Source organism: Eptesicus fuscus, chromosome 3, assembly GCF_027574615.1.
Source record: "Eptesicus fuscus isolate TK198812 chromosome 3, DD_ASM_mEF_20220401, whole genome shotgun sequence".
Taxonomy (NCBI): domain Eukaryota; kingdom Metazoa; phylum Chordata; class Mammalia; order Chiroptera; family Vespertilionidae; genus Eptesicus; species Eptesicus fuscus.
The window spans coordinates 8,975,104-8,986,666 of record NC_072475.1 but is presented as its reverse complement, the minus strand read 5'-3'; the positions used below and the strand labels follow the sequence as shown (position 1 = coordinate 8,986,666).

The 11,563-nt window shown below is 58.2% G+C and overlaps 1 protein-coding gene across 3 annotated transcripts; it reads left to right on the top strand.

Moving 5' to 3' along the window:
* Positions 1-853: 853 nt before the first annotated feature.
* On the top strand, positions 854-10,917 carry POFUT2 (protein O-fucosyltransferase 2). Of its 3 annotated transcripts, none has more exons than XM_008145750.3 (9): positions 854-1,005; positions 2,380-2,630; positions 4,925-5,069; positions 5,691-5,801; positions 6,572-6,638; positions 6,800-6,925; positions 8,148-8,328; positions 8,567-8,690; positions 9,628-10,917. In XM_008145750.3, exons 1-9 carry the CDS (start codon positions 875-877, stop codon positions 9,779-9,781), a joined length of 1,290 nt encoding a protein of 429 aa, XP_008143972.1. In that variant the 5' UTR covers positions 854-874; the 3' UTR covers positions 9,782-10,917. The 3 variants fall into 3 exon arrangements, with proteins under 3 accessions (XP_008143972.1, XP_054569595.1, XP_054569594.1); XM_054713620.1 differs by having other exon boundaries at positions 8,130-8,328; XM_054713619.1 differs by having other exon boundaries at positions 8,112-8,328.
* Positions 10,918-11,563: the final 646 nt, after the last annotated feature.

Below are 11,563 nucleotides of genomic sequence, written 5' to 3'. Positions count from 1 at the left end.
CCTCGGTAGTCTGGAGGTTCCTCCTTCTTCCCCAGCCCAGGGCCTTGGGAAGGGCTCTTCTGCCCTCTCGTGGCCAAGTGGCTGCAGCTCGAGTCGCTTGAGAGCAAGCGTTTCTGCACACCCAGTTAATACCAGTAAACCTTAACCGTCAGACTGTGGTGCAGAGGAGGAAGCTATTTCCGGTTATTTGTATCAAGATTTCTTTTTTCTCTCTCTTTTTTCTTTTTTCTCTTAATGAAAGACGCGTGAGACCTCTCCTCTGGTAAGGATCACACTCTAGGGGTCTATTAGAAGAGGGGGGAGAGGAGGGGAGAAGGGGAAGGCACCCCTCCCTGGGGTGACGAACTGGAGGTGGGGGTACCCGGCGTGGAGAGCCCAGAGCCTTTCTCCGGGAGGCGTTCCCGGAAGAAACTGGTAGAAGGGCCGCAGAAGGCTCCTCGCCTCCAGGGGCAGTCACCATGCGGGGCCCGGGGTGTGGAGCAAGGCCGGGCACCTGCCAGCAAGGCCCGAGCGCTGCCCACGCTCCGCCTCCCCGGCCAGCGAGGGCGCAGAGCTGAGGCCGAGATCCCCGCAGCCCGCAGAGACCACGTTCGCGCTCCTGAAGCGCGGCCCCGCCCCGTCCCGCGCTGCCCCCCGATTTCCCGCGCTGACCCCCGCTGTCCCCCGGCCCAAGGCCCGGAACTCCGCCGGGGGGGCCCGGCTGCCCCGCGCGCAGGACCCTGGAGACGTCCGGAATCGGGAGGACGCACCACGCACGTGCGGGGCGGGGCGCGCGGCGTTGCCGTGGTTACAGGTGAGACGCCCCGCGGGGACTAGCGGGCGGGCGCTTCCTGGGCGGGACTTGGCCGCCGGAAGTGCGTGGCCGTCCGAGGCCATGGCGGCGCTTGGCCTCGTCTACATGCTGCTCGGGGCAGCGACCTGCCCGTTCGCCTGGGCCTCGGGCGAGGAGTTTTGGGTCAGCCAGTCGCCGTCCAGCCTCCTGTCGGACAGGGCGAGCTTCAGACGGTAAACGCGTGGCCGGGCTGTCGGCGTGGCCCGCTGGTGGGGGGTTGATGGGCTGGCGGGCCCGGGCCGGGGAGGCGGAAGGCTGCCTGTGGGTCAGCGTGGAGGGCAGGCGCGGGACCCTGTGAGATGACGCGGGCTCCTGCCCGAGTTTCCTGGAGCCCCAGAATCGGAGGTTCGAATGGGACGGTTCTTGAGAAAGCGCAGCTTTGTGTCTGTGCGCGGGGTCTTTCAGTCTCCGTCCAGATGCTGATGTTCGCGTCTCAGGCCTGAAAAATAAGGGTCAGCGCAGGTCATCTTCGTACAGAATAGGCGTGTGCTGGGTGAGAGGTGCAGAGATGGCAGGTGGGCCAAGGCCTGGATTACGCACAGTCCACCTGTAGTAACGCGACATGTGGGGAAAAGGGAGGATGAGGATGGGTAACTGTTGCCGGAGTCGCCCAGGACCCGGGCCTGGGTCTTTGTAGCAGATGGGGTTGCTTTGGATAGGGCATCGGTTCTCAACGTGTGTCCAGAGACCCTGGACATACCATTTCTGCAGTAATACCAGAGTGGTGGTATTTGCCTTTTCCACTCTCTTTCTCCCACTGAGTTTACCATGTAAATGTGAATGTGGCTGCAACCTAGGGACAGCTGAGCAGCAGGAGCAATGGGCTCCCCTGGGAACAAGGTCTACTCCCCTCTCTGAAGAGGACCCCCCACCCCCAACACACACACACACACACCCCAGCTCTGCAGGTGTTTGTCCCTCCTTTCCTGGTTTGCCTCTTGTTTTTCCCCGGAGAGCACCTGTGATATCACAACACATTGAATGCAGCAGCAGAGAGGAGAATCCAGCTATCACCAGATGGAAAAATTCACAAACATTGCCCCTCTTCTCACCAATTATTTTTGTTTTGAAAAATATATACTTTTGATTGAAAAAGGTTAATAAAATGTAATGGATTTATCCCTTTGAAGTGAATTAATACATACTTTTTAACGTTCTTACATTAACTTTTAACGCAGGAGTTATTTATAGATCCAACCCACATAAACAACAGCCTTTTGGGGTCCTCGGTAATTATTAAGAGTGTAAAATGGGCTGTAGGCTAAAAAGTTTGAAAACCACGGGAGGACTGATTCTCGGGTTCTGGTCACCGAGGCTGCCGGGCTTAGCTGTCAGTTATTGCCCGTTGTTAAACAAGGGTGCTCCCACTTGTGGGCTCTGTACGTCTCCGGTCAGATGGAAGTGGGCGGGCAGCTGCCTCCGCCTCACAGACTGGAAGTGATTGAAAGCCCCGGGGAGGGTGATCACCTGTGGGCCTCTGGTGCCTCGGGGTTTTCTGTCCAGAGACCTCCGCCCTGAAGCACCGCCGTCCTGCTCCCCCCTGCCAGGTATCTTCTGTATGACGTCAACCCCCCGGAGGGTTTCAACCTCCGCAGGGATGTCTACATTCGCATGGCCTCCCTCCTGAAGATCCTGATGAAGTCTGAGGAGTGGGTGTTGGTGCTGCCCCCTTGGGGCCGCCTCTACCACTGGCAGAGCCCCGACATTCACCAGGTCCGGATTCCCTGGTCCGACTTTTTTGATCTTGAAAGTCTCAATAAAAACATCCCCGTCATGGAATACGAGGACTTCATTGCAGGTGAGGCGGTGGTTCTGGTGTGGACGGCCCGCAGGCCCGCGGGCTGTCTCATTGGGCCTGTTGATGTACGTAGTAGCCTTTGCTCCGTGGAGGGGCCCTGTGTCCTTCCGTTTCCCACACTACCAGTGACCTTGGTTTTGCCTTAATTTTTCTAGGGAAGTAGATCTGAAGTGTTATGAGCTCTGTGCCTCCTCGCCTCTGACAGCCTGGGAGTCAGGGAAGTGCAGTTAGGAAGCCGCTGCCACGGAGCCGGGCTGTCCGAGCTCCTCTCAGCTCCGTGCAGAAGAGGCCACTTTACCAAAACACCACGTGTGTGTGGCGCTGACCTTGCGATGTCCACCGCAGTGCTGGTGAAACTCGTGACGAGGCGTCCTTTATTTAGTCCTGCTTGAAGATTTTCTTAGAGGAAAGGTATTTAGCGCTTACTGTTGCTTTGTTTAGAAGACATAAACCTAACAAATCAGTGATCTGTCTTTTCTGCTTCCCTAGAGAGGCCTGGGAGAGCCAGTCACACTCTTTAAGCCACTGATACACTGTAGCGTTAATGATGAGTCACGGTCTGGAAGCTGCTGATGCTTTAACAGTTCTGGGTGGGCGATACTCTGTGATGTTGCTTGATTTCCTACTCTGCGGGAATCTGGACAGCTTAGAATCGGGGCTCACACTGAGGATGATGGCTTGCATATCTTCATTTTTCTAGTTCTATGAGCGCTGCAGGCCTGGAACGACATAGTGTCTTCTCAGAAGAGGCAAACTCTGAGACTGTACAAAGCATTCTTGGAGCTCTCTCAAGAATGGGAGATGGAGCAGGGTGCTCCCAGCCCAAGATGGGAGATGGAGCAGGGTGCTTAGTCCGACTTGACCTAGCCTGGTTCTGAACCCGGGTTACGGAGCTTCCCAGGGAACCTGCCCTTCACCTTCCTGGGTTTCCTGACAGACGGGCCCAGGGACGGGTCTGGGCCTTAGCCATTTGCATTGTGTTTAGTGACTGGAATCTGCAGGTGTGTGGGGACAGGAGATAGGAGTCCTTCCTGCTGCTGTCCAGGCCCCATCCCTGGACCTGGAGCCGCCAGGGGGAGGGAAGATGGAGTGCCCTGGCTGAGGCGCTTGGAGGCAGGCAGAACGGCTTTGCCTCCACCCTGTCCGATAAGCTGACTCTGCTCAGCTGTTTCCTCCCCTACAAAAGGGGCAGACACGGGGGCCATCCTAGGAAGGAGTTCTGGGGGGTGTGCAGGAGAGCATCTGGCCACATACCAGCCTCTCCGTATCGCATCACAGTCCCTCACTGTGCCCCGCCATGCAGATGTCAGTGCCCCAGTGAGACAACGTGGACAGGACACCAGGATGTCACTTGCCGTGGCCCTCTTGTCACTGGCTCATTCATTCCATCTTTGAACAAATCTTAGACCACCACAGATGTGGCAGACACATCCTGGGTGTAGGTGGGAGCAGTGGGTGGGGAATGGGGAGCAGAAAATAAAGAGTATAATGAAGCTGCCTGGGCCGGGTGGCTTGGTGCATTATCCGGTGCACCAGAAGGTTGTGGGTTCAATTCCTGGTCAGGGCACATACCTAGGTTGTCCCCATTCGGGGTGGGGCGGGGCGTGTACGGGTGGCCACTGATCGATGTTTCTCACATTGATTCCCTCCCTCACTCCCTCTCCCTCTTTCTAAAATGAATAAAAACATATCCTCAGGTGAGGATCTTTAAGAAAGAATATAAATAAGCCATTGAAACCTGCAGTGTTTGAGATGGTGGAGCGTGCATGGAGAAAAGAAAAGCTGGCAGGATCCACAGTGTTGGAGGGCCGGTGGCCAAGGCCCTGAGAGGCATCCGAGGGATGTAGTTTGAATGGCCTCACGGGTCATGAGCAAGCCCCGGGCGATGGTCCAGACGGGGATGGCTATTCAGAGGCCCCCGGGAGGGAGACGCTGATGACCGGAGAGGAGGATGAAGGAGTGAGTGGGGCCTGTGGCCGGCATGAGGCCAGCCCTACCTCAGGGAGGTGGGGGTACAGAGATAAAGAGAAGAGGGTGGAGGCAAGCCCAGGTGCTGTAAGAGGCCAGGGTGATGAGGCCTGGACAGCTCAACCACCCCCAAGCCAACCCACGCACCCCACCAGGGACCCTGTGCCCCGATGTCACTTGTTCTGCCAAAGCCCCACTTCTGAAGCTGCCTTCGTCCTTGGAAAGAAGGGGTCCTGAAGTGATAATCCTCTCTGTCGGTGGCAGCCCGGTCCGGGCCACACGGCGTGTTTCGGCGGCGATTCACTGTCAGTTCTTGTCTCTTCCAGAGAACGGTGGGCCCTTCATTGACCAGATCTATGTCCTGCAAAGTTACGCGGAAGGGTGGAAAGAGGGCCCCTGGGAGGAGAAGGTGGACGAGCGGCCCTGCCTCGATCCGCCGCTGTACTCGCAGGACAAGCACGAGTACTACAGGTACGGAGGGCGAGCCTCGCTGCCTGTGGCGGCTGAGGTCACCCCACTTCGGAGGCACGTGGACCCCGTGGCCACACTCCCCACGTGCAGCCAGCCTCCCGGTCCCCGACCACAGGCGCCTCAGGTCACCTGGGTACCGGGTGTTTACCTTTCCCCACGTTGTTGATGGCGTTTTAACCAGGTCCTGGGAAGGGTCTGTCACCCCAATCCTAAGGGGCCATCGGAAGCCCTCCCTGTGGAAGGGCCGTCACCTTCCTGAGGGACACGGAAGCTCTAGAGGAGTGTTGTAGGGACTGGGGCTGTCAGCGCTGGCCCCGGCCCAGGCAGCGTCGTTATGCGTTCAGAAGTAAATACCTCAGTTCCATCAGGTTCCGTCCCGCGGGCCCTGCTCTCCCGGCCTGTGCGCCCCGATTCCTGGAAAGAGCTCCAGTTCTCACCAAGTCAGAGAAGCTTACGGTTTCTCCAGAATTCTCCCTACGTCGCTACCTCTGACCTGACCAATGAACTCTCACTGCGAGTTCCCGGGTTTACCGAGGTCCAGGAGTGCGCGTGCACCCACATGTACTCACGGCCTGTGGGGAACAGCCTGAACTGAGGGGTCCTGTGGCTCTTCTTTTCCAGGGGATGGTTTTGGGGTTATGAAGAAACAAGGGGGTTAAACGTTTCCTGTCTGTCTGTTCAAGGATCGGCTTCTATCATTGCACCTGTGCTTTTGGAAAACACGACAGCACGGTAGGTGCCTGCACCGTCCACTCAGCATGGGTCAGTGAATGAGGGTGTGTGTGTGTGCGTGTTCACGTGTGAATGTGTGCATGTGCGTGATAGTGTGCATGTGAGCACATGTGAGAGCACATGTGAATGTGAATGTATGCACATGTGAATGAGCACACGTGAATGGATGCATGTGCATGTGTGTGTGCATGTGTGAATGTGTATGTGCACTATGTCCTGGTGGCATCGGAATGCCTTCTGGCTGTGGCCTGTGTGGGGTTGCTGGAAAGTTAGATCTTGCCCCCACCTCACACTCACTCCGCAGCAAGGCAGGATGGCCATGGGATCCAGGAGGAGGCTTTGTGTCCCTGGGGAAAGGCCAGGGAAGGGCCCCAGAGCTGGCTCAGCGGCACCCACACCCTGGGGCTCTGCTGCGGGGCAGTCTGGTCCCCACGGGGCGCTCCTGGGAGCCACCGCTCTTTTGAACGTATGGCGGGATTCCCACTGCTGGTCACACCATTCTGGCATTGTTAGTCACAGTGGGCTTGGTAACCCCCATGCATTAGCTAGGACGGGCGAGACTCCGTGGACGCCTAGAACCGCCCGGAAATGAACCCTCTGAGGACCCTGGTGTTAGAGGAGCAGCAGTACGGGCCCACGTGCACCCTAGTGCCTCTCGGAACTCGTCCCTGTGCCTCCTGGCCCTGGGCCCCACTCGGAGGCTGCCCTGTGGAGCGCGTGTCGGCACACGTTTTTGAAGTTAAGCTTTCTTTCCTGTGGTTTGAAAACAGGTCCGTGATGTTGGACAGAGCGGAGAACCTCCTTCACGATCACTACGGGGGGAAGGAGTACTGGGACGTGAGTGCTGCCTGCGGCCTTGCTGCATGTTCTCCGGCGTTTTAATGCGTGTAGTTTTTGAACATCTGAGACCGTGAGGGTGGGTCGTGGTGGGGGCTGAGCTGGGCACCCGCCTGGGGGCCGATGGGCGGAGCACTCAGCTGTCCTGTCTGCACCCCCAGACGCGGCGGAGCATGGTGTTTGCCAAGCACCTGCGTGCCGTGGGCGATGATTTCAGAAGTAAATATCTCAATTCCACCAACAAGGCCGACAGGATCCCCGATGAGGAGGACTGGACCAAGATGAAGGTAGTTTCTCTCTCTAATTAGAGGAAATGTAAATCATCTCTTGAGATGCATCATGACAAACCCCTTAATTTACAGCAGGAGGTGACATGATTGTCACCTTCAGTGTCACCCCCTTACTGCAGTCCTTGTTCATTACTGTAATGACCGTGGGTGCTGGTCATCAGGACGCCCCTGCGCGCACCCCCGCCTCCCCCCCTACACACACACGCGTGCGCGCGCTTGGTCCTGGTGAAAACCTAGGGAAATTGCTGGGACAGTTTCTCTCTGGTGAAATGGACGGGAAATTACTGCAGGTTCCGGCAGCTCAGACGGTCGCTGTTAGAGTGAAATCAGGTCACAGATATGCGAGCAGACAGGAAACCATGACCAGTTACGTTCAGTGGTTTCTTCTTTATAATACGAGAGCCATAAAGGAAAAATAGCGCAGTCCGTCCACCCACACAAGCACCCCTGACGCTTCTGGTCCAGCATCATCCCTTTACACATTTCTGGGAGGTTGGGTTTTCCTGGAACTTAATTTTAAGAAATGTTATGTTGCGTTTTCACATTGACATCGTTTTTAAGCATTTTCAGTTTATTGTAGTTGTTTGATTGACCTTTGCCCATGGTTTTTAAGAGCAAACTATTTCATAGACAGGAACACCATTTCACCTGCTTATTCTCTGACGGGACATGTGGCTATCTTAGAGTGAAATGGCCTAGGTATGTGGGTAGTCTTTACTGGAAAAATACAATGTTAAGTGGAAGGTTTTTATTTTTTTAATTTTTAAAAATGTTTTTATTGATTTTAGAGAGAGAGGAAGGGAGAAGGATAGAGAAATAGAAACATCCATCTGCTGCCGGCTGCCTCCTGCCTCCTGCACACCCCCTACTGGGGATCAAGCCCGCAACCAGGGCATGTGCCCTGACTGGGAATCCATCGGTGACCTCTTGGTTCATGGGTCAACACTCAACCGCTGAGCCACACCAGCTGGGCGCAAGGTTTTTATTTTCAATTAATTTGTATGTTTCGTTTACCTTTTTTTTGCACTGAGATCAGAGGGTACGGTAGTCAGTCACTCCACGGCCTTAGGAAACATCCTGTCCGCCTGCGAGTCCCTCAGACAGGCACACGGCGCAGGACACGGAGGGTGGACCGCTGGCCCCTCCGCCTCTCCTGAACGGCAGCGCCTGGATGCTGACCCAGCTCCCAGGCCCGCCCCAGCATGTGCCGCCTCTGCAGGTGGAGCTGGGCTCCTCGCTGGGGGGCCCCTACCTCGCCGTGCACCTGAGGAGGAAGGATTTCATCTGGGGCCACCGGGAGGACGTGCCCAGCCTGGAGGGAGCCGTGAAGAAGATACGCAGCCTCATGAAGACCCACGGGCTGGGCAGAGTGTTTGTGGCCACAGACGCCGTGAGGAAGGGTAGGCAGCCCTGGCTCTCGTCCTCTCGCCCCCGTTGTGTCTGGGCAGACCCGCCCGCATGCAGACTGACCCTGCGCTGTGCTGCTGGGAGGGCGACCTGCATTTTGTGGTTTTGTCCTCTTCGCCCCTCTGCGAGCTCCTGGAGCATGAACGTGTCACAGAGTGTGTGTGATCCTGGTGGGCAGACCCCCATGGCAGCTCAGATCCCCATTCAACGGCGGCTCCTTTCAATCTGCAGAATATGAGGAGCTGAAGAAGCTGTTACCCGAGATGGTGAGGTTTGAGCCCACGTGGGAGGAGCTGGAGCTCTTCAAAGACGGAGGCGTGGCCATCATCGACCAGTGGGTCTGCGCACATGCCAGGTGCGTGGGTCACCAGGTCCGCAGCCAAAAGAGACAGAGTTCTGCGTGCCGTGGGCCACTGCCCAGCCCCCTGCCCCGCCGTGAGTCCCTGTTACCGAGCACCCCTAGGCTGCTGCAGGCATTCGTCTCCTTCCCGGGGCCGTGCTGTGCTGTGGTGATGGCTTCCCGCCCTCCCCTCTAGCTGCAGGAGGGTGAGTGTGGGCAGCGAGGGCCCAGCTTCATCCCAGACCTGCCTGCCTGCCTGCCAGGAACAGCCCCCGCCTGGGACTGCCCTGTGGGAGGCAGCCCGCACAGGCGGGTCCTGGGCTCCCTGTGGATTCCTCGAAGCGCTCCGTGCCCGCGGGCACTGGGGGAGGCCAGAGAGGACATTGGGAGTAAAACGGAAATAACAGTGGAGGAGCTTATGTTCCTTCTGTGCCAGGATTCTCACACTCCTGGGTGGAGGCACGTGTTTGGTTTTGATGGGTCAGCATGTGCATCTGCCCTTGTGTGTGCCGGGCACTCCTCCGGGTGAGAGCCCTTTTCCTCCGCTGAGCCGGGGCTTGGGGAGCAGGCTCAGCCCCAGTGGCGGGGATGGAGGTGGGCTGGGGCTGAGAGACAGCCTGCAGCCCGGCCGCCACCCCGGGTTCTGAGTGAGAGCCTGACAGCTCAGTCCCCTCGGCCCCCAGAGTTCTGTGGAGATTGTAGGTTAGTGCTGCGAGGCCGGCCTCACATAGACCCAAACCTGGCGGGCGTTTGCAGGGCAGACCTGTGGTGCGATTGTGCCCAGACTGTCATCCCGGGGGCTGGCGGCTGCAGGCGGTTGCTTCCCACCGCCCTGGCCGTGGTGATGGCCTCGGGGGCCTGGGGCCTCAGGCTGGGCAGGTGTCTGGGGGGTTGAGCTTGCGACTGGTGAGTTCCGTGCACGACTCTGGTGACCCCTGCTGTTGCTTTGCAGGTTCTTCATCGGCACCTCTGTCTCCACGTTCTCTTTTCGGATTCATGAGGAGAGAGAGATCCTGGGGTTGGACCCCAAGACTACGTACAACCGATTCTGTGGGGACTGGGAGAGATCGTGCGAGCAGCCCACGCACTGGAAGGTCGTGTACTGAGCTGGCACTCGGAGGCCCGTGCCCTGCACCCATTGTACCCGCGGTGGACTCGGGGCTTCCCCTGATGTCACATGTCGCTGTGGTGTTGCTCCTGCCCTTGGCTGGTGGCTAGACAGACAGACGTCATGTCTCGGGGTCTCAGGCACAGAGGAGGCCACACACGCATGCACAGCCATGGCCACGTGAGTACAGCGGAAGCTGTGCCACGCCTGAGCTGTCCCCGTTCCTGTGTCTCTTCTAACTTTCGCTGCCCATGCAAAGGCACTGCCACTGGGGGCTCTGGTGGTCTTTTCTTCAGGATCTGAAGCCACGCGTCAGCCACAGCAGGGCCCGCGGCGTGCGTTCCTCAGCCGCCTGTGGGAGTCAGCAGGCACGCGTGCGAGCAGCTCCCATCTTGGGGGCCGTAGAGCTGGCCGGGCCCTGGGGCTCGGTGTGATTTGAGTCTGTGGGTCAGTCATTGTAACTCACTGTTGCCCCAAAGCACAGTCTTAGTTCCGCCCTTTATCCTGAGCGAAACCTGTGAGTTGGAGGGAGGTGATTGGCTGCCTGCAGAGCGGGTGGGAGGGGCCTGTGACTGGTCGCTCCTCCCAGTCAGTGCGGGGAAGTTGCACGCAGGTCTTCAGCGACTTGGCCTGTGCACGAACGTCCTCACCCCACCCCCAGCTGCTGTCTCTGCATCTGTGATTGTCACTCAGCACCCCGACCTGTGTGGCAGGAGGGGCCTAGCAGGCCAGCTGTCCTCGGCTCTCCTCTTCCAGGGGCCTTTTCTGAGGCCTCGGAACTGCTACCCAGGGAGGTGGAGCTGGGGGGATGCCCCTGGGCATGTGGGTTGGCTGTGGAGCACTGCCAGGGGGCCCGCCCTGTCCCCTCTCTAACTGGGAACCCTGACTTCAGGGACACCTGGGTGAACCGCCATGGGCACGAGCGTGGGCACATGGCCCTTCTGCTAAGCCGGCAGCCAGGACATGGGGTCGAGGCCCACGGCCTCCGTTCTCCGTCTCCTTCCCAAGCTTCGGAAATCTGTGAACATGCAGGGCCCATAGTGTCAGCTGTGCAGGCTGAAGTGATGATATATTTATTCTATTCCATTTGTACACTCACATGTTAATAAAATAAATGTTCTAGAAAGTGGAATCCTAGAAATGGTGCCTTTTCCACGCTGGAGTATCCTTTAGGCTGAGAGCTGTACGAAGCAGTGTGGGCCGTGGTCACCCCTTTTTAAGGGAAAGTAGTGCTTTGTTGTCGTGGGTGTGCAGTCACCGTGCGGTGCTGCGGCAGGGGATGCGCCAGCGGGACTGGGTGAGCCGTGTGCGGAGGGCGCCTGCCTCCTGTCCATGGTGCCACCTGCTGCCCAGCTCGTGAGAAAAAACTCCACTGTTGGAGCGACTGAGAACGTCAGCCTCAAGCCTGCAGAGGCAGCAGCATTGTCCTGGGTCTGCATCCCGGTGGAAAGAGCAGTGAGAAATCCCACGTTAGAGGGTGGGAGACACTTGGGAAAATGGCGGGAAGGGAGTTCAGGGCGCAGGGCTGAGTCCCCCAAGGACCTGGCACATGGCCTCAAATCCTGGGGACCAGCAGGCAGCTTCGCTGGTGTGAGGTGGCACGTCATGGCCCTGGCCAAGGCCCAGGAGGAGCAGTCGGTGCCGCGGGACGGGGCCATCAGGGTGCGCAGGCACGGCTCCCCTGGGGCAGGACTGCTGTGGGTGACTTGACGTATGACGTGGCACCTTATGGCATCGGCCTGCCCAGCTCTGAAAGCCCAGCTGGCCTCCAGGGCCTGTC